Raw genomic sequence first — 24,023 nt, 5'->3', positions numbered from 1 at the left:
TCCACAGACAGGTTGAAGAGACAGAACAGGAAAGACATGGGAGAGGAGATGGCAAACGATGGGTAGAGGAAAGACAAATGATCAAAGCTGCTGATGGAAATGTGCCTGGGAAAGAGAAAGTCAAAGTGAGTCAGGGGGAAACCACCAAAGTGACGGCAGTGAAAAAAAGAGCAGAGGTGTAATTAGGGCAGCTGATGGAGATGGGCAGGTGAAGGTGAAAGAGATAATAGAGGAGATGAGTTAGTGTATTCAGAGGAAAGCAGGGGAATGCATGAATGAATTTAAAAAAAAGATTAGGGATTCCCACTGAAATAAATGAAGATCAGGTGGAGAATGAGGTTCAGGGAGCTGGTGTGTAGAGGGGGTCCAAATAGCTTGGAGGGAGCCAATCAGGGCTAGCGAAAGCTGTGCCTGTAGCCTCAACCCTGTAGTTCACTGCTGCGCTCCCGGGGGATAGGTGTCACTTGTGTGGAGAAAGAGACCAGCCACTTTAATGAATGGAGCTCTTTATCTGAGCGGCAAGTTATGACCTACTGAGTAGACACTATGGAGCGGGCTCTATTTCCACCGTTCTTATCCCCAGGGCAGAGGGGGAGAGCAGGAGGGGAAGGGGAGGGATTGGTGGAGAAGGAATGAGGAAGTTCATATTTGGGGCCTTATTTTGTAACAGGGTATGACATCTCCGGTCTCCATGCAATAACAAAGCCCCGAAGCATGGCCAAGCATCACTAATAACACCCACTGGGAAGGCCTCGAACGCATTTCTACTAGGGAGATGGGATGGTTTTAAAGGTATTCAAGGAAGCATCCTCATAGCATAGAAAACGTTTTTTGTTGTAATTTTTGTAATTGTTTTTAAAGATTTTGTCCATCTAATGAAATAAAGCCATGCAAAAAGGAGGGTTTGGATTTCTCACTTCACACTTATGAACAATGGGAGCAAGTTACATCGGAGTTAAATCTCTATTGGATTAAAACTTGTTATTCACAACAGAAAAATGTACTTATTATGTTGTGCTTGTTATTCTCTTTTTTGGAAGAAGTGAAAGACATTTTAAACAGGTAGAATGTATGTGGTATGAATTACCCATAAAGCTTATGGGAAATGTCAACAACCTCCCAAAGCCCAAAAGCTCTGACACCGGAGACTCTAAGCTGCCCTTAAGAATAAGTATGAGCTATAACTTGTCTACATTTGTTAACCCCGTGTTAGACTGACCTAAGCTTTTGCTAGTGTATGTAACCCAGCCTCTTGTTGACTGTGAAGACAATTATCATAATGGTTATTATAATAATAGTTATGTATAAAAGAGCATGCAATTAGATGCAATACAATGTAATGTGCTTTACAGGATATGAAAACTAAAAACACAGATGCAAAAAGTGAAAGCAATTTATGAACATTCCTGTATCATTTAGTAGTATACCTGTAATTGTCCCACAATCTCCCTATACTACCGCCTGTAGGCAGGCACAGCAGAGCTAATGGAGGAGGATGGAGCCAGTCTAAACCCTCTGTTCTCAAGCTCAGCAGGCTCTGAGAAGTGCTTGGTTCCCCCGACGCTGGCTGATGGCTTTAATTGGTCTCCTCTGGCTAGGAGCAGAGCACAGGAATCCCTACCTACTAATGGAGGGAGCTGCAGCAAGAGTGATAACTCTCACACACTTGAGTGTGCCCATGCATGTTCCCTCGCACAGACACACACAGGCGGGTTTGTGCACGCTCACCTGTTACACACATGTACAAAGTAAGCATTTAATCCACCCGGGAACCCCGCCAACTCGTTCGATCTCCCTCCTCAATGCATTCAGACATAAATCCATATGCCAGAAAACCTCCCATAAAAAGCTGATCCTATGTAAATATACTTTTCCCTCACATGTGATGTTTTTTTTTTTTTTTTAAAAAGAGTTGCACCCTCCAGGAACTGGCTGTTTGATTTCTACCTGTTAGAAGGTTAGTGTTCAGGGACTATTTCCCTGATCCAAGGAGAGGTTAAAAGAAATGAATGAGTGCCACACAGTTTGACAGCTGGAAAGACACTATTGCAGCTTTCCCTGTTTGTTGCCGATCTCGGATTCAAAATCCACATGGAATCCCATCTGGTAGACTGATCAGCTATGCTTCAAAAGATGTAGGAAAGAGATTAAATATGTAGAAAGAGTGTTATGGTTTCAGTTTTGTTCCTGCTTCTTTTTCTGTATTTGTTGCTTTCTGTTATTCCCCGTGTTTTCCTCCCTGTACTTGTGTTCCCTTGTGAGTGTCTGTATGTTCTGTTTCCTTTCTTATTTTTCTGTGCTGTCTTGTCTCTAGTTTTTCTACCTGCCTTGTGTTTCCCACCTTTGTGATTGTTGTCCTCACCCTGATGTGATTCACCTGTTGTATCATCTGTTCCTCGTTTGCTCGTTACCTTGTGTATTTAACCTCTGTGCTTCTTTTGTCTCTTGTCAGAGCCTTTTGTTAGTTTATATGTGTTGCTGTGTGTGTTTCTGTCGAAGTTATCTACGTCTGTACCCTTTCCAGTGGCCTATAGTCCCCTGTGAGTTTTTCCCTGCCTCTGTGCTCCTGTTTTTGTTACTCCTGTTTCTGCCTTCCCTTTTCTCCTGGACTTTTTGGATTTGGATTGTTGACTTTGTGTTTGCAGTTGTGGATTCCTTTTTGTATTCCCTGTGTTTTTGGTCTAATAAATCCTCAACTTTGAACACTACTGCCTGTCTCTGCGTCCTCCCTCACTTACATGTCACAAAGAGAGTATCATACAAGTGCTAATGTGAAATTCTTATCACTGATAACTCTAAACTGTTGCTTTTAGAGAAACCCCAGTGTATGGTGTCTATAAATCATATCAGAAATATTAAGTTGCCAAGTAAAAAAAATAATAGAAGAAAAACTGTTTTCCAGTCTCTCTGGGGAACGATTATAGATGTTGTTATTCTCCTGGACAGATGCTGTTTGTACTGAGTAGACCATCTCCAGAGCATTGCAAGATGAGAGGAAGAGAGAAATATACAGACAGACTGTAATACCACTGGTCAAAGTACAGCACATGAACCTCCTCTTTATCTAATGAGCATTAGACAGTGAACACTCCCTATCTCGTATTGCTCAGGTGGGAATTACAGTGCTGAGGACGGGGAATTGCTAAAAGCAACGCTAACGTACCACACACCCAGCAACTCGCCTCAATATCATAAACAGACCTTGAAAAAGTACATGACAGACCAACAAGGGAAAATTGGCTGAGGGTAAAAGAGAGGGGAAGTGGATGTGCAAATGACATTGAAATGAAGAGTAAGAATGAACACAGTTGGCGCATCATTTTCGTTATCATTTAAACTATGTGCATTTACTGACTGAACAAGAGCGCATGTCTCCCATGTGTCTAAAGTTCACAGAAACAAAGCTGACAGTGGAGATCAATCCACAAAACTTAACACATCCCAGCAACAGCTGTCCCTCTAATTGCCTCCCTGTACTGTCATCTTTAGCATCAATCTAATGCTAATGCTCCACCAAGTTAAACTGGTTATGGGTCTGCAAAGATTCAACTTCTTCTAATGAGCATTGGATTTCCATACAGAGCGCAATCTTTGTTTTTTTTCTGTAGTGGCTACAGACCTCTGTATGTGCAGTTGCGTACAGTATTTGTGCCGTAATAGCATTGTGCCAATCTGAAATCTTAATGGGTTAAGCAGCGTTTACTTTTCAAAAACTTCCACATGAATTATTGATGGCTGTGAGCTGATTTGTGCTTGGAATTAGCCTAGAATAATCCATCTGGGCCTATCTTGCTTCCTAGGTGCCATGTCGCTCTCCAGGGGTAAACAGGCTTACTGGAAACTTACGTAGCTTAGCAAAGTAATTTGTCCTGATTCCTGCTGAGAGTAAAATGGTTACTTTAAGTGGCAAAAACACCTTTAGCTTCAGAGGACAGGCCCTGTGAGCACAACAGGAAGATGACCATCGGGCTTGAATTGTTTTGCTGGAACCACAAGACATGCATGGATAATGTCAAAAGAATACATTAACATATCTTTGTTTGTTTTTAATTCCTCCTTGATCTGAGCTTATACAGTTGACTAATCACTTTGCAAATCTTTTCATTATTTGCCAATGGGTAATTCCTGATCCCATCAGAGCATCAGAGGAGCATAGCAACATTCCCAAAGAGACCTGGTGATCATCCTCTCCTCTCACCCTTATCCCTTTGTTAACACATTATAATGCTCTTTTAATGAGCAATTCTTCTTTTTCATCTTTCCAAAACCTTAACTGTCATTTCTTTCCTGGTCATCTTTCCTGTCATTTTCTTCTTCTGGTCATGAGATACCTGCAATGATCTCCAAATGAGAACGCCTCCAGAGTTTTTCTTTGTTTGCTTTCAAAGCAGGAAGGGAACCATGGGAATTCCACGATGTTGGTAGAAGGGGGAATGTGGGGCCTGAATACGGGATGCATCAAATACACCTCACAACGTACGCACATACTTTATTATCCCCCTCTCTCTAATAAAACAAAACCATATTACATGAGCCTAAAGAGAAGACAGTAGTAACATAACGATTTGCTGTCAATGTGTCTGTGCATTGGCTTGTACTCTAAAACATCTACTCAACAGAATTCACTGTGAATGGGAAAAAAAATTGAATAGTTATCAGAGGAAGTCTGAACAATGCTGGAGGAGAGCTGAATTGAAGATAGACTTCTACATGTAAGAATTTCTTCCCACTGCGTTTGTGTGAGTGATGCCAATTTGTCCAGACCCGATTCCTTTTCTTGGCCCTCTTTGGTGTCAGAAAACGAATAGGCTTTGCATCTGAAGTTTGGTAAAACAATCTTGGATTAGATCCATCCCTCGGACAGAAATGAACCAGCCTAAGCAAAGAATAAAGACGAGTTTTCGCAGCAGTCTGTCAGAGGCAACTGGCCCGCATTCTTTCCTGTTTGTGTGTTTTAAACTATTCAACTTACTTATTCATTTTTGGCATGATAGTACCAATCTGCCATTACTGTGGTGACATGCTTTTGAGCAGTGGACGCGGTTTGAGAGCACAGCACTGAAGAAGGAAAAAGTCTGCTTAATTAGTGTGACTGTGGAGTAAGGAGATGTGTTTATCTCATTATGGGCATCTGAATGAATAGCTGTAGTTAAATGTAAAGAGAAGAAGTCAAAATGTGTGAAAAAGGGCTGACCTCTTCCAAAAGATTAATGTGAAATCGAATGTGTCGCTGATTAGTGTGGCTCGGGGTTTATAGCAAATGGCAGAGGTGATGGTAAGTTTCATGTTTCATGGTGTGAAATGTGCACCAGTGTATGAACAAGACTCACCAGGATTCTCAGCAGCTTTTTCTCAGGATTCTCCTGTGTCCATGTACTGAGGAGAGAATGATGTACTCTGTCCTCCACTATCTGTCGTTCCCTCCCTGCCGGTATCCCTCTGTCTCACCCTGCTGAGCTAATCCAAGTCGGCCAAATCCCTCTGCCGAGCAAGCCCACGTACAGTAGGAGCTGTCCTGCTGGGTGCAATATGCCACCCGCTTCCCTGGCTAAGCAAGCCCTGTAGGGCGTCAAGCCCAACTGTGGTGTCTTGTCAGTAAACAGACAAAGATGTATGAATCATCTAAGTGACTCAGAGCAGGTAGTCCTGTGACAATAGCATGTTGTCGAATTATGACAAAGAGGTATTTGCTTCATGGGATTATTGCAGCTCTGTCCCTGGGTGACACCACACTGCAACACAAGCATCTCTGGGCTTGCAACCACAATCTAATCTTCCAGATACCTGCCACACACCATCAGATACAGAGCTGATGTACCTTTTAAAGAGAACCGCTCTACCAAAGAGCAAACAGTTATGATAAGCTGTGGTCTATCTCTACATAGTCGATTACACTTAGCTTGCAAAAATGGCCTGACAACTCCATCCACCAGTGCAATCATGGTTGCACCCTGCTGAGCAAACCACAGAATATCAAATTAAGTCCATTTGTCAAGAGAACAGGCTGTTCTCGTATGTAATTGGCAGTTGAGGCTTAATAACAGGATTCTATAAAAGTGGTGATCAGTTTCCTTCCATCTCGATTCTTTTTGTTATACTTGTCTCTGCTTTTATCTGCTCAGCCTTTGCCTGAGTGTTTTAATGCCCAGACGGCCTAAATGAGTCTAAGATCAGGGTCTGCTGTAGTTCTTTGTGTGGTTGTGTCTTTATCTTAGTCACTGGCTAACACTCAACTGGACATGTTGCATGGTTTAGCCTGGCAAACAAAACACATTATCAGCCTCTTATGAGCAATAACGAAGAGCCTTTATCATTGTTAGAGAAAAACATATTTAAAATACAGGTGGCACCATTTTACAATCTATGTGATTTTTTTCAATCTTTTCACAGAGATTTTAATTATGCTTGTTTGAGGGGGCCCGCGATGAACCTACAGTGTCTTCTGTTGGCATTTAAATTCTATATGTCTTATTAGTTTGCCTGAGGGAGTCAATAGACAAGATCAGGTCTATAATGACCCTTGTCTCCTGCAAATTACACGCAGCTGAATAAAAAAAAAAAAAAAAGAAGGTCAAAGTAATCACAGTTCTCATTGCAGAGGTCTAGAGTGGCATGACGCATGAGAAAACAAACCATGCAGGTCCGCACATACTCATTCAGTCTTTACTGCTAGTAGGAAGCCGGGAAGCAACTCCCGTTACTGCAGTACACACACGGGGATTTGAGCAGTTTAACAGCATCCAAGAAAAATGTGGGAGTAGGTGGATGGTAGTTCAAATACATTCAATTAGATAGAAATTGTAGTGTTTTCGTTGAGTGGGCCGCCTTGGACAGCCAAAGCATAATTTTTGAGCAAGAATGAAAAATTAAAATTAAATTTAATCTAGCTTGGTTATACAGATAGCTTTATTTATCCCCAAAGGGCAATTTAGTTTCTACAGTCCACCGAACTGAGTTACTAATATAAAAGCCTGTTTATGATGGTTGCAATTAGCAAGAGTGGATTATCATTCAAATTTACTTTTCAGATACAAAAGGCTACGACTGTATTGAGGGTGCTGATGGTGCAGTGGATATGACACATGGCTTTGGTGTGGGAGTGGCTTTGGATAAAAGCATGTAAAGTAATGTATTGTACTGACCTAAAATAAGAGGCAGGAGACTGACAACAAGGCTATGTGTATAATATGTGTACAGGAACACCATCTGCTCTGTGAAGCTGTACTTAGGCACAGCAGTGCTTTGAGCTAAATGCTAACACCTGCACGCTAACATGCTACACAATGGCCCTCATTTATGAAACGTGCGTACGACCAAAAACAAGTGTAGGACGGGCGTATGCCGATTCCTACGTAAATCAATTCTATGCATATCAATTTGAACGTCAGCGTAGGCTGCAAAAACCCTAAAAAAAAAGACCCTACTATACATGCCAGAAAGAAGTCTGCAACATTGTTTTAGCACAGGAAAACAGGGTGCCATAAATGTAGGCCTAGTGACGGAGCCAGATGACCCGATGCCCAGAGAGCAGTGTCCAGCACAGCCCCAACTGGGGCTATACGAAGGCTATACGTTTTCAAAAGGTATAGTGTAATGTTTGGCAATTACTTTCAATACAGGAAACATGATGAAGCACAACATTTTTATTTATTCTTCAGTTTTTCGTTTGTCTTTTAAAGTGTTGTTAATGGACACAAGTGAACAATTTCTTTCTGCCATAGACCGACATATTACATAACACAACAATAACATAAAGTAGAACAGACGAGCTGAGGATGGTGGGAATGCCAAAGTTATTACAATTGATCCCGAAAGAAAAAAGAATGTGCAAACCAATTTTCATGCCAATTCTTTCAACAGTTATTTAACTCTAAACAACAAAATGTCAACCTGCTGGTTGGGCTAAAAAGTTAGGGGAATACTAAAGTCATTCAGGTACATTGCCTAGAAACCATAAACGGTCCACAATTTTGTACTAATCCATCCAGTAGATGTTGAGCTATTTCACTGACTGACTGAAACCTTTGGTGCGCTCGTGAAGGTAGAATAAAAGTGGTGGGATTACAACATCATACGGATTTTTCCTAAAAGATCAATAAATAATCATTTTAGGGGTTCAAAAACCCTTTTGAGTAGTGTGCACGACAGGCTTCAATATGGCAAAACATATGAGTTTTCAAATGAAATTGTATTGTGTCAGTAGGCACGCCGCAAGCCTGGCAACAAATCAAAAAATTAACTATGTATAAAAGTGTTAGGAATAAGAACCATATGGTCTGTGACTACTTTCAACCTGTGATGAAAAAAAGAGTGATGAATGACAGAAAAAGCCAAGCTGGTACTGTAAATCCTCCGCTAATCAGAAAGTTCCTTTTCAAAACAACATATTTATGACAATGTATTCTAACACTTACGAGTATAGAGAGTTGAGGAAACTGCTCAGGAGTAAAACAAAGCACCACCTGTATTACCATATGATATGTGATTAACAAAGCTCTTTAGATTCACGCTGCTAAGAACGCAGGAAAAACATTTAAATGATTAATCAAAATGATATATTATAATATGTCTTCACAAGACCATGAAGAAAGTCAGTTGACATTACGTTACGTTCGGACCTGTTATGGTACTTTTAACTTGGGCTGTGTCCGTGAGAATTAAATTAAATTAAACCAGCTAAATTCTATAAAAAATCTCAATGCCCGTATAAAAAAAAGAAGTTGGTTTTGTGATGGCAGCATTCAGGTAATGCCCACAACGTCCTGAGCACTGAACACTTTAACATAAAAAGGTGGTCAGGACAGGATCAAGGGAGCATGATGATTGCATTAGCTTTTTAATTAGCCCAGACAAGGTCTCTCACACATCATTATTTACACCTTAGTTGTAGTCAAATTACTATTTATTGTCGTGTCTCTGAACAACGCTATAAACTCCGCTCTGGTGTCAGAGGCTTTTTGGAGCTGGATTTATGAGGCTGTTAATCGCAGAGAAAATCAAATAAAGGATTGTTGCATTGTGATTAGCAGTTACCAAATTTGAGAATTAAGCTGTAGGCATTTTTTAGTTGTTATGTTAAAACAGTGATGTGCTCTTATAGAGTGACAAAAAAAATAGTATCCTAGTTTTTGCACTCCGATTTTCTGTATTTTGTATTAAGGTTAAAGACATCCTAATGTTTATTTGGATGTTTATTTATTTGTTTATGTGTTCTTTGTAAGTGTGTGCTGTACTGTCATATGGAGCCTTTAGCTAATTGTTAAATTAGCAAATGCTCACAAGGGGAGGGAAGAACTGTTGAAGGTAAATTATTAATAGATGTACAGTTAATATTCTCAGCAGCTTCAGGCCTTAGATAACATGGTAAATGGACTGCACTTATATAGCGTTTGTTTACCTTATTGGATAAAGCACTTTAGAAATTGGCCTCTCATTCTCACACACACACACACACACACACACACCACACACACACACACACACACAACACACCACACACAACACACACACACACACACACACACACACACACACACACGCTGGCCTGCCCATTCCGGACACTTGGATATGTGGACAAGAGGAGCCAGCCCCTTATATTCCTTTATAATATACTAATATGCTTAAATCAACCATTAGAACACATGCAATCGTTAGACTCAATCCTTGTGAATCTATATTCTCAAGTCGTTTACCTAAGTACTTTAAAGGCTTTGCAAACCAAAGTCCCTTTCACACATACACTGCAAACCAGAAATTATCTGACATAACCCAACAGTGCTGTATGTGAGAACACAAATGTCTGAACCAGTCGGATCAGATATCAAACAGTGTTCACCCTGCCAGCTCCCTAGCACGATGTCTGTGCAATCTCCGATTGAGCCCAAAATGTGAGAATTCATTGTCCGGAGTTCATATCTATAAAACGGCTTTGCTAACATACTAGCAGCACACACTCCAGCACAACCGCACATTAGGCTGCCATGTGTACATCTGAGAAGGCTAACTCTATCCAACAGGATTTAGAATAAAAGATGAATTCTGAAATGTTCAAAAAGGTTTAGAGTTTTTGGCCTTTGGATTGATCTTCATTCATGCTTTTTTTTCTTTTTAGCAGAATTGAGAAGCAGTCAAAAGTCATGGATCCCAGCATGCATCTTGAATAGTGTGCGTGGAGTTGTTTACAATCTGTTCATCAAGGCGAGGGGTAAATCTCTCGCTTGCAGCTTACTTTTTTCTCTACCTTCCTCCACATGACAGGAATCAATAGCCAGATTGCTTGTTCTCTGAGTCTCTGTCATTCACTCTTTTCTTCATATCACTTTGCGGTGTATATGCTTGATGCCATGTTTGAGTCATAAATCTATACCTCTGCAAAGTGGGAAGAGTGGGCGCATGTGTTTATGCACACGCAAGTGTGTGTATGTACTACATGTGCCTGCACCAAGAGTACATGCACATGCGTAAATGTGTGTGACTCTGCATAAGAGAGAGCCCAGTTGGGTATTACCACATAGCAGTGTGTCTGTCTTCTCTGAGCGGGTGTCTGAATGTTTCATCTAATCATTAAACGCTGACAGGCTTCACAGAGTAGCACCACTGATCCCCATCTGAGGAATACGGGGCCTGACTTCATTAGCCCTGTTAGTACTAAGCTGCTTTACCCTCACTCGCGCCTGGCTTAACCTGCACGGTGATAAATGCTGAGAGGAGAAGAAAAGATAGGAAAAGGGAAAGAGGGGTAAAACAAAAAGAAAGCAGGGACAAAGGCATTTAAACAGAGAGGCAAAGGTTTCAAAGTCAGGTACAGCGGATGAAGAAGTGATAGGTGGGAGGGGAATGGGAGGGCACAGAGCGTGTGAACCTGGAGTTTTCAGAGGCACGGGAGGGGATCAATCTCAAAGTGGTGTTTGAACTGAGAGGGATTTACAAATGCAAAAAAAGCAAAACAATCAATTCACTTGTGTTGCAATTAATCAATTATTACGCTGGCACATTGACAGCCAAAGCGCAACTTCACCGTGAGGCTCCAATGTGTTGAAGAATTAGCATTGACCTCTGTGCACACTTATGCATCCGCACTCATGCACAAGCTAATTCATGCTTGTGCATGTGCATATAAGCAGATAAAGATATGCACACACATCTTTGTTCTCAGTGTATTTCTCCGGTACATTCATCTGGTTTCCCTCCTACCAGGACCCCCATCCCCTCTCAACACTCAGTCTTTTTCTCCTGCCAGCAGAGGTTTTTGGCTGGCTTAAGTACGCCCACAGGCCCCTGAGGAACAGCCCATGACGGATGGCACTGCGTGTGACTCCGATTCGATTCAGCCCATTTGATAAATTTATTGCTGGCATTTTGAAAATGAAATTAGAGGGACGTCTCCTGGAGACTGTTTTTCCAGCACAGGTGCCATAAATATACTTCAGTTGGCAGAGGAGAGGGAGGAGGAGTGTAAGGGGGTGGAGAGGTGTTCGTTAAAGGATGTCATTGCAGGGGGGTGTTCCACAGAAGTAGAGAACTAAAGAATAAGGTCACATTATAATGAGGCCCTGTATTAATCATGATATTGGTGAGGAACAATAGTAAAGGTTATACAACCACAGCATGAAAACTACCTGGACCTAAATGCTATGTGCTGCCCTTCAGTCTACTACATGTTCTGTAGCACTGTACTCCTTTACCAGATGGGAGAGCCACATCTCACATAATGAATATTAACAGATTGAGACTGTGAGGAGTTGTAATTGCCAGTGCGCAATGCTCAGACACACACACCCATACACACCCACACACACACACACACACCCTTATATGCAGGTCTTAAAAGAGATGCATACACACTAACACATGCTTTATGTACACTATCTTTGCCTCAAGGCCTCATGGCTCTTTGGCACCGATGGCAATGTCATAGCGGCGTATAACTCACAGTGTATGAATGAATACGGCAGGCAGTTTTTCTCTATGGCAACATAAGTTTCAATGTGTGGAACCATGAGACAGTGAATGTTTTTGTTGATGCCTCAGACTAACCGGAATTGAATTGTACATTATGGATGTGCAAGAAAAGTTAGATATACAAACACAAAGAAAAATTCAGACACAGACATGGAAACGTATAGACTAACAAAAGTGAGCATTCTTTCACTGTCAGGGTAGCTTGGCCTTCTTTATCTCCCTTTCATTTAGAAACGTATGCGAGTGCAGCTGTGGAGGGGTGATGTACACCACGCCAGCCTCTGCTCCCCTTCAACATTTATCAGAGAGTGAGGTTTAGGGAACCCACATCACTTACCTTTATAGGCCCATCTGACAGCACTGTACACCTCATTGTCATCACATACATGAGCCTCACAATGGTATGTGTGTGTATGTGTGTGTGTGTGTGTGTGTGGCTGAGGGCGCACTAAGTGTAACCTGTCACTCAGATGTACTATATCAATGCCTCTTGCATTGTATCTACAAGCAGCATCAACAGATCTGACACTTTGTATGGTGAAAAGATGTTGCCATGTTCCTAAAGACACACTCCTGCTGTTTAGGTTTTGCACATTATATCAGATCCAGGTGACAATGAAAATATTTTCACCTGTGTTTTGTTCTGCTCTGGTAAGAGCTCGTACAAAACAAAACCTAAGTTTTTATGAGCACAGCAGGGAATCAAAGAAAGTTTCAACAAAATCAGCAGGGAGTTCTCGTCAGTGATTGACTGCTCTTGCTTCGCAATCACAGAGTGTGACACACCCGCTGCTATTACTGTATCTCCACTATGAAGAGCAGAGGGCTGGGACTGCTCGGTGCATACACCTGCAGGCTGCCATTCAGAACAAGACCCCTGGAGCTGTTTAGACAGATTGACTGTGGGGTCCCATCATCTAACAAAATCAAAACAGCCTACAGGTACATTCCTACAAACATCCTCCCCCCTCCTACATCTCCCGTCTCTCCCTGAAGATCCACTATGCAAAACAATCACCTCCCCCAACCTCACATTAACATACACATGAAAGTGTGGAGTCTTAACAGAACTGTGATTAGTCTTAGCGACTTACAGAAAGCTATGCAAAACACAATGCCGTGGGCCGTCTATCATTGCGGGATAGCGGTATAATTTAGTCTAGGTGTCAGTGGGTGTGAGTGATTGACTTTGTAATCAAACAGATTGTTCTGTAACAGAAGATCTGAATGACTCAATTTCAAATCAACATCAACAACACTATGAAATGTTTTTCATCTCGTTAACAAAAAAATGGAGAATACACACGGACGCACAGAGCAACACACCCGCATGCCACCCATCTGAGAATGCATGGGGATCCACAGGTGACTGATTGAGTGCTGTCTTACCTTTTTGTGATGACACTGTGGTATCTGTGGATAAAAGAGAGGAGAAACACAGAGGAATGTGTTAGGAGCTGACAGGCTGCTGTATGGCAGACACATAAAATGCAGGAAATGACAGCCACGGCGGTGATTTGTTGGGAGGGAAACGTGCCACCCAAGAAGATAAACAGTACGCAACTTGGGCGGGGGGGGGGTCTCTTATCTCAGACCTGCAAAAAAGATCCACTTTACCACATGCGGGAACACTTAGTTGTGTCTGATCATGCCACATAAGGATACATAAAGTAGATGTGTGTCAGAGTAATCCACACAGCAGCTTTTTTTTCCACTCCACAAGAACAAACAAAGTGGAGGAGCAGGGGAGGCCTCAAGTAGAAAGATGAGAGTCTCCAGACCCCTGGAAACCCTTGATCTTGTACACAATTTACCCTGAGTGAGCTCAGGGTAAATTGGCTCAGTGGCTGAGTTTCTAATAAGTAAAAATAATGCATTTGAGGTGCGGCGAGACAGAGCAAATCAAATCCTTTCAGTAAGTATTTTAGATTCTTAGTCAGAGCCCACCAGAGACACTCCTGGCCCACAAGGCGCGGATCAAAACATGGGCTGCTTGGAGGGAAGGATGTACTGCAACATGTTTTTTATACAACACTGAACATGTAAGACAAAAAGCAACCGAAGGAGGTGTGTTTGTGAAAGAAAAAAATACAGTAAATTGCACTTATTGTTCTCATCAAATAATTACTGGGGGAGTGTTCATACGCTCACAAGGTTTCATTTTTATTTAAGAGACTTGTCAAACTTGCAGGGATGCAAGAATAAATAAAAGACAAAGAAAAAAGCTATTTTTTTTATATAACTTTGTACTTTCAGCAGTTGAAATCCCTCAGAATATTTCTTTACCTGCCATGTGCCCGAAAAGCCCAAATGCCCACAGACCTGGGAGGGGAATAATTGAATCCGGATGGATTTGTGGTGTGCTGGGCTGAGGAAGTGATAATCCAAAGCCCTGCCTAATTGCCAGAGTAAAGATGGCGCCCATTGTAGGGGTGGCTTCGGTGTTTATCAAGGCAGTGTGGCGTGGGATTGGACTGAGCATTAGGGCTTTACACACTTTTGTTTTGTAAGGTGTTACAGTGGATTTGAGCAAATATTGGCCCTCTGGTTATTACATGGTCTAATTGTCTGCTATGTGACTGTCCATAAACGCTGCATGTCTACCCTAATCTGAGAGGAGGCTTCAAATAATTAGTTAGTGAAGCACTCTCTCAACCCAGGGCAGTCAACCTTATCACCAAAAGAAAATCCTTGGTCCATTTCCTTCTCACCCTAAAGGCTTACAAGCTCTCAACATTTAAAAACCTCCGGGGTAGCCGCATAGACGATAAAATATTACACAGCATGTCACAATCCCTGGCCCATACCCTTCTCTTTTTGTTGTTTATCATGTAAAAGAAAGACTACAGTATGTCAAACACAAATGTCCTGGCAAGTGCTAGTACAGCAAGTAGACTGACTAAAGCTAACAACTCAAGGTAGATGATAGGCTGTCCAAAAATTAGAAAAACACATACAAAAGGGGGGGGGGGGATGGATAGTCACTACAGTAGCTGTTCTCTGTACTGATTAACATACCTGAATCTTACATTCAAAACTTCTATTTGTTCCCAACATCAGATAAGATAATGAAAACTTCACAAACATGTGGGAGGCTGTAACCACTTCAAGGATAATTACACATATTATTTAGTGTTTTAAGCATTTCACATTACTGTAACTCATGTAAAATAAAATACGGGTCTTTGGAGAACTGACAACTATGTTAAACAGGCATTGCCTTTGTGCTGAACATTCAAAGATAACACTCTAGATTATCTGTAGCTCATCAGTTGACAGACAAATATAGCACATACAGTATGTTCATCAACAGAGTCCGTGCCAGGCACAATCAGAGAATTTACACATTGTTTCTAGTCTGTGAATTAAAAACAATTCAAAACTATTGTGCAGCGCTGTTGCAAAACCCACTGGACCCATCAACGTAGTAAAAGACAACGCGCTTATAAAGAGCTTACAGGAATTATGATGGAAGCCAAAACCACAAGTAATACAAGCCTGAGCGACTAAGAGAGCAACAGTGACAGGTAACAGATTTATGCACCACATTGGATCTGCAAAAAAAACTGCTGCTATAGAAACCCTGTTAGTAAGAGCTATTTTAAACTCTACTGTTTAGTATCAGTTCAACTTATTTCAATTAAAACACAGTCCAGTGGATACCCAGTACATAACAATGAGTACAGTACATGAAGAGTTCTGGAAAAGCTGGAGACAACACAACTTAAGCGTGATTTAATTTTAATATAACAAGATGTAATCCTAATTATGGATTAATTAATTGCCCCTACGCACCGAAAACAACAGGGTGCTACATCGCATGTCACTTTATCTCTGTGCATAATGATATAATATATTAATGAGGGGAAACATTTGAGGAAAATGAGGTAACATGCTCTCTATTAACAATGTTTTGATAACGATAAATAATCACCACACACCAGCTTAGTTATAATAAATAATCAAAAGTAAGCACTTCTTCCCTTGGCTTAGTCAGAGCGGAGACTTCATGCTGATTGGTGTCAGCAGACATAAATAACTGCTGTTTAGGGATGTAAGAGAAACCTCCGTCATTGATTGCTGCATTTCTCCCCAGCTTTCAGTGGCTTAAATGGATTTCGACACTAATTTGCAGTGACTATGCAAGTGGTGTTTTGATATGTCCACGCACCCACAGCAGTACTCCTGTGGGTTTGAGTTTTATGTAAAGTAGGTTGTAAGTCAATACAGTTTTCCAACTGCGAAGTATGTATGGATGCGTATTCAAATTTAAGACTGTCCAAAAGCATGCCTGAGGACACTAAAAGCTATATTTTGAAGACACATTTACAAAATCTCCCAACTGTGCGGATTTACCTTTCTGAAATGCAGCCTCTTACTGTCAAAAATGGTCAAAGAAAAAGGTAGAGAATACGCAAGGGATGGAGAGGAAGACTGACAAAAAAACATTTTTCTTTGGGTAACCCTCTGTCGTTAGACTTGTAATATGATGTCTATGGTTTGAATGGAAAACAAATCAAGTGGCAAAGCACATTTTAGAGATCTTAACAGCTAATCAGGCATGGTTAAAGTATATTCATGATGAGTTTAACATTCATTATCCATTTAAATTACATCTATTTACCCTGTGGCTACTTTTTTTCCCCAATTCAAAGAAAGCTAATTAACATAAAGTAAATTATTGAGACACGTCCACTTGAAAATGCACCAATGACAATTCCTAGATTGCCCTAGTAGCAGCTAGGGATGTTTCAGTGCTTGAATTGGGTAACGCTGAAAGTCAGTACGGCCTATTATGCCACTGACTGACATCTAGAAAAAAAATGGGTTTACAACAAAACTCTGGATCTGAAGAAGGATCATAAATAAAAGAAAGAATCAATTTCTTGCACATGGCGGGCGGTTACTACTTATTCTGCCACACGTGACATGACAGAGATGACACGCTCTGACACTGTCCCTATGGCACACATCACCTGGAGACAAGCGTCACAAAGGTGATTTATGTGGGCACATTAACAGTGTTATTATATCCAACATGTAACTAATAAAACAAACACTTTTCCTCGGCTCGTACAAAGAGCACAGCTCCTGTTGCTTCCATGGTTGCTTCAGACCTTGTTTTTTAATACTTTTGTTAACTGGTGAAGACGTGTACTATAATTCAGGATGCTTAGACACAACAATGGTTGCCATGTATGCTAAGTGGCAAGTTAGAAAATTTGAACTAGTACCAAAGTGCCAATCATCCTCTTTTTGCTTGCCACTTTGGTCCGCCACAGCAGTCGTAACTACCAGCTAGTTGAAGGAACCATTACAGCTTTCAAATCATCATGTGCAATCCTTTTGAGGGGAACCACATCCCCTTTTTAGAGAAAAAAAGGAAAACGATTCTCTGTCAAGTCAAATTTTTATACTTTTTTAATGCTCTCACATAACAAATAACACAGAAGTTGCCAAACTGCAGAAAGTGCTGCAGTAAAAGTTGACAAGCACATTGTGCCATAGATGATTGACAGCATCAGTTTGTTGTCAGCACTTTTCTGCACGGTTTGGCATATTTTGTGCCATCTGTCACTTGTTAGCATCGAAACATAGAACTGTATATGCAAGGAAAGCTTCAACTTGATTGAGAATGCTTCCTCTCTTTTGTGACCAATGAGCTGCTTCCTTCTACAGTTACTGCACGTCGAAATGAAGGATTGGCACACTTGCACAAGACTAGATTGAAGCCATAAATATTGTGTGATGCATTTCTTAGATTTTGCCCTCTTCAGTCAGTGAGTCTAGTCTTTCAACCGTGCACACTTGTCACAGACCCTGTGTTACATTTCTGCAGTGTGACCCTTGATGTGAGGACAGCTTGATAATTTTGACACACATATGCTGTAGAGCAGCTTTTTCCATGGGGTAGAGTGTATTGTTAATACTGTCACCGAAATTCTCTGTATGAGAATTAAGCGAACCACAGTTCGTTTTCTAAAATTCACACAGCTGGATTTCACAGTTTCTCCAATGCTCTCGGGTCATTAAACTCAACACAGAAAATAATGTGAACTAGAATTTTTTTTTGTGATAATAAGCATTAAAAAAAAACACATCACACTGAAACCACAGTTTTAGCAGTCACTGACATCCTGTAATGCAGATGGTCTATTACAGATAATGAGTACCAGAAGTCCAGATGCATGCTGGCTCTGATGTATTTCAAATGTATGCTCAGTGTATGTGAGTGCCCTGATCTTTAACATACACTATACTATCCCAGACTGATTGAATTAGACTTCCATTGGAAACCTGTCTTCTATTGACCTCTTAAAGTTGTGGCCTTCTAGCAGTCCGCTTGGGGAATAGTTTTAATTACAGTCAGAAATTGGGTTCGATTTTATCCCCATCACGAAGTGAGGAATCCTTACAGCTAATCATCGCTTCATCAAGACAAATGAAAACCGTGTCATACCGTGTATGCATGTATACATCTATAATCAATGTGTGACTGTATATGTGCATGCACACGCATGTAAGTACATTCACACTTGTAGCTGAATGTGAGCTGCATATTGAACATAGTGTGCTGAAAAGTGTGCAGACTGCAGGGAAAACAAATGCGGCGGTCTTTAGAAGATTAACCACTATTGATATATCATCTCTATAATGTAATTAGGATAAATTCCAACACTGTAGCTGTTCGTCTCTTTATCACACTCACTGGTGGACAGTGACAGCTCATCAGTTAAAGTTCCTAACTAAACCAGCTACTTTGTGATGGATGGTCACACCAGTTGTGACCATTGACTTGAATGTTAACAATTCCTGGAGGAATAAGTGATGGTGAATAAATCATACTAAGTCATCTACAGTCTGATATATAGACAGAATTCATGTTTTCTGCTTAAACACCCTTAACCTAACGTTGTTCCAACAACAATGCACATGGGTTGTGGTGTCCTGGCATTGTAGAGTGGCCTACTTCCTCTTCCGGTGATATAACATCCTAAATGTCCATAGTGGATAACTTTTCTCTTTCCAGAGAAATAAAAAGTCAGAACCACAGTTATTCTACCAGTGACAGCAGGTGATTGGAGGAAACAGCAAGTTGTCAGCAAGAAGCTCCAAATTACAGGCCAGATGAGAAGTCACTGACAGGCAAAGACCATCATCCAGACAGATACAGACAGCTCTCCGCAGACTTCAATCATTATATATAAACTTTGATTTGTTCAACCACTGATGGAAATAGGTCTTCCATCAGTGGTTTAAAGGTCCCATGGCATGAAAATTTCACTTTATGAGGGTTATTTTAACATTAATATGAGTTCCCCCAGCCTGCCTATGGTCCCCCAGTGGCTTGAAATGGCAATATGTGTAAACCGAGCCCTGGGTATCCTGCTCTGCCTTTGAGAAAATGAAAGCCCAGATGAGCCAATCTGGAATCTTGCTCCTTATGACGTTATAAGGGTCAAGGTTACCTCCCCTTTCTCTGCTTTGCCCGCCCAGAGAATTTGGCCCACCTATGAGAGAGAGACATCATAGCTTTCAAACGAGCAAAGTAGCAGTTGGTCAAGGCCCCCCCCCCCCCCCCCCCCCCCCCCCCCCCCCCCCCCCCCCCACCCCCCCCAATAGCTACAGAGACAGTGATGGAACGTCCTGAGTAAAAATCTCATTGCGGGACTGGCTCTAATGGGTGTAATTCTGCACCAAGGCTAAAATTTTGGGAAAGAGACTTCAGATACAGTATTAGGGGACCACTGAGGTCTATATAAAAGCATCAAAGAGCAACATGTCATGGGACCTTTAACACTGGTGGATGAGAAAGACCAGTTGACAATAATAGTCTAGAAATTTGTTTCAACTTGTTCTCAAAAATATTAAGCAAAAGGAAATTGCACTGTGTTATGATTAGGTGTTTGCAATTTGCAATAGCAAGTTGTTGCTATACCAACCTATATTTATATACTGTACTGGCTTTGAGTACAGTATTTCTATTGTCTTTCCCCTGAAACACTTACATACAACGATTCATTAAACTAATGTTTGAAAAGCACTTGTCTGTGCTCTTTTCACAGAAGAAAACAAGAAGAGAGAACACAAACCCAGGTTTTAATTAGCTGAGTGTAGCGCATGCTCATCTGCTACGTACTGCTGAGGGAGAGCGGGGAGTGCTGCCTTCTTGCTCATTATGTACTAATGAGTTGTCTATTAATGAAAATGGAAAGCATTTATTTTGTGAGCACAAAGGGTTCAGCTGGATTAATTACTGCACTACAGCAACAAAATGAAAACAGAAAGTGCAGCATCACTCTTGTGTGGCACATTACCCATTAACCAACTGTTATCAAGGCCTGGCGAATGGTGCTGCACGGCACACAGTCGGAGCAGAAACGGTTTGCGCAGGCCATTAAAACTTCATGTGAGCGGCACTTTTGCTACCTTCTATATATGTTTTATGATGCATTCAAGCTTATTCTTATGCATGTCTACTCATAAAGACATCATGTGACTGTAACATAAACACTTTGCCAGATCATCATGACAGCAATTTGCCACTAGGCATGATTTCTTTTGGAGGGCAAATAAAAACATTCCACGCTAATTGCATTATTGTGTGCCCATGTGTTCGCATCGATGGGGGACAAAAACAACAACTGAACAAGACGTTTTGTCAATTAAAAAAACATCTTATATTGACAACACAAACTGCTCTTTTTGGGGGGGAGATGAAGATTTAAAAAGCTAAGTGACAAAGGGTGACAAATCACCAAAAGGAGGAAGCGGGAATGACTGAGCAGAACCATTCCTCTTCAATCAATATAAAGTAGCAGCAAGACTGTCATCTCTGTGATGATTGTGTTGTGCTGCATTGCTTTTCAAATGGTGATCAGAATCATTCTAATTGCCCACTAATAGCTTGATTTCCCATTAGGCTCTCCTTGGAGTGGCTATGGGTGGCGTGTGTGCTCTGGCAGCCTAAGCAGATGGTTCTTGATCAGATATTAGAGTCTGGGCAGCGAGGTCGTCTGGCCAGGAGAACGCTACCCAGCCTGGGGGATAGCAGCCCCACGAACGTCCCGTCTCCAGTTCTGGTTCCAGCACCAGACGAATTGCTCTGTATCCCAGCCAGACTGCAGGGGGACATGGAGCAGTGACAGACTGCTGTCTTTAAGCTTTGTGACAAACTGACCAAACCAAACTCAGAAACATGCCTTAGTTTATTTCCCTCCAGGAATTAGTTTCACCCTACTTGGGCTGTACGCGACTAGACAACAAATGTAATTGCTACGGCTGTCTGTTCTCTTCTGTAAAAAATAATAATAATAGTAATAATAATAATAATCATCACACTACAAAATCCTACTAGCTAGTTATGAAGAAAAGCTGTCCTTTTCATTTCCATCACACACCATCCCAATTGTATGAATGTCTGGGGGAAATACAATTCATTATTAAATAACAGGAATGCATTTAAAAAAAAAAAATCTGTGATTTGAAGCATCAATTGTGTTGTATCAAACGATGGGAGACAGAACAACAAGGAGAATCAAGTCTTTTATTAAACTGAATATTAATCTTAACGTGTGAAAGTCTTTTGTAAAAAAAAAATAAGTGCGCTAAGATAAACCCTACTTAGACAACTCGGAATCATCTATTGACATTCCTATCTTTAATTTTCTTGCTCCTTCCCATCTGTCTGTCTCTTCCTCCTCCATCGACAAAGCCACAGAGGAATCGAGGTGAATAAACACGACAATCTGAGCTTTATTTATCCTTTCCCCTGCGACAGTGGCAGTCTAAATGGGAGGGTTTTAGATATGACCTTCAGTTTGAGTGGTTCTCCATCAGTCATCACAGCCACCCACGGATCAGACAGTGGATGAGAAGTAGTGGCACCATGCGTCCTCTTCCCCATCTACTCTCCCTTTTTAACCTCCCCCACAGCTGTCCACAAGAGAGTTATCTCGTTTTTTTTTTTACTTTCCTGTCCCCCGATTTGATTTTCCTTCTGTCCCGATCTTACCCTTGACCTATATCTTCTTGTTTTTGACATTAAAGTATTGATTTATTTTTCAACAAATAATACAAACAACTTACAAATGACAACAAAACACAAAAAGGCAGTCGAAACTAAACTTAAAGGACAACAGCCTTCTGTCCCACTATTTTGTTTGTGATTGTATCGACTGCGATGTGTTTCAACGCATGTTTATGTATCAAGCCCTTAATATATGAAAAGAAATAGTCCCACACTAATTGGAACTTCCCTTTAACATTGTTACTCCTGGCAAACAAATATTTGTAGGATGCAGTCTCCATCATCAGTTGAGTCCAACTGTGAGCGTGGATGCACTCTTCCAATTCCTCAATATCAGCCTTGCTGCAGTGATGAGGCCTGCGATTATAAGCGCATTCTGTCCTTTGTTGACTCCTTGTGGCAAAGGTGTGCTGTCTCCCGGGAGACAGAACAGCGGAGAGTCTGGTAACCTTTGTCCCAACCAATCTCCCAGTTTCCTTAATCCATGTGTTGTCCTCCCGGGTCAAAAAACAACAAAACTTTGACATTTTCGTCCCGTTTTCAGACTTTTTTGTTTAGTTTTCACTAACACCTCCTTACTACTACTAGTTTTACACTACTTTTTGAAATACATGGTCAATAACTCTCATTTATATAGAATTTAATCTAATATTTGAGTTAAAAAAGCAGAAATTATGAATTATTTTTGACTGATAGTTGAGATCAGAGGAACGTACAGATGAGTTTAGTCAGGAATGAAAGTGATCAATTGTATTTGCAATGAGCGTTGTATGGAACCCAATCCATTTTTTGTGGGAATTTGGTTAAAAAGAAACCCATATTTCAGATATAGACCGTTTTTAAAGGGGTCAAAAAAACAGAAGGGTTAATACTTCTTTCCGGAAAGGTAATACCACAGGACATTCCCAAAAGGCATGCAAAGATGTAAAATTTTCTCCCTTACATTTCCAACACCTATTGTCTTCTACTAAGCCCATTCTGAAATGCTTCATAGGCGTAAAGTAGCTAGTATCTATGTATGATTTTATAATGAGTACATTTGCTTCTAATATCCCTTGTGGGCCAGCCAACCTTGGAAACTAAATTATACCATTTCTCTTTACCTATTTCACATTCTAAATCTCTTTGCCATATTAATCTCAGATTATCAGTATTCACACTTTGTAATTCCATTATATTCTTGTAAAATGTTGAAGCACTATGCGTTGTACTTGGCAAATCAAAAAGGTTTTGCAACATATTAGATTGCTCTATACTTTCATTAAGCGGGAAGACACTTTGCACACTGCTCCTTAGTTGTAGATAGTTCTAAAATGTACCCCCTCCCTCCAAAAGAAATTGATCCACAAGCTCCTGATATGAATTAAAAACTGCATCCTTATATAGATCATCAATCACACATAGACTCTGCCAAGAATCCCAACAAAATGAGTGTTTACCTATTGCGATATGTGGATTATCCCCTATGTAGAATACCCCTGCTTGTATTGTGATTTCCCCATCAACGTATGCTCCCTTGACCTATCTTCTTCATCCCGTTCTCTTCATCACCTCTCCCCATTGTTTCCTCTCCGCATGTAGGGACTGTCTTGGCAGGTATCTAGCATCAGTGCTAGATTCTTAAGATCAACACTAATGCACTTCCAACGCAAATTATGTATTTTGGAGTGAGGAAAATTAAAGAGGGGACAGAGGGAAGGGGGAGCAGATGGTTACAAAAATAAAAGGAAACCCAACATTTAGTGAATGCGTGAACACTTGTCCACACGTCAACCCATTTTGTCAAGGCCACTAACATAAGGTATAATTATGGAAAACACAACCTTGCCATTTTCCATGATTTGTGTTGTTGGGTCCTCTTTATCTCTGTGAATCAGCCATGATGACGCAGCTAAGCTTTGGCTAGTTTGATTAGAGTATTCAAAAAGACAATAGTTATGCTGAAAGTCTTCATTAGGAAGAACCCCTTGAGATGTAGCATCTCGTTTCCGAGGGGGTCCTTGAAGGGAAAATATACAGTACACTCACCATT

The 24,023-nt window shown here is 41.0% G+C and overlaps 1 protein-coding gene across 1 annotated transcript in view; it reads right to left on the bottom strand.

Moving 5' to 3' along the window:
- Positions 1 to 24,023, bottom strand: part of LOC116692606 (cadherin-4) — a 259,858-nt gene that overhangs the window by 122,221 nt on the left and 113,614 nt on the right. Inside the window, exon 3 of the mRNA XM_032521044.1 lies at positions 13,351 to 13,374. Coding sequence (XP_032376935.1) covers positions 13,351 to 13,374 — 24 coding nt within the window. The remainder of the gene's footprint in view (positions 1 to 13,350; positions 13,375 to 24,023) is intronic.

This window comes from Etheostoma spectabile, chromosome 7 (assembly GCF_008692095.1).
Source record: "Etheostoma spectabile isolate EspeVRDwgs_2016 chromosome 7, UIUC_Espe_1.0, whole genome shotgun sequence".
Classification (NCBI taxonomy): Eukaryota; Metazoa; Chordata; class Actinopteri; order Perciformes; family Percidae; genus Etheostoma; species Etheostoma spectabile.
The sequence above is the reverse complement of the archived record's forward strand: the minus strand, read 5'-3'. Positions and strand labels throughout refer to the sequence as shown.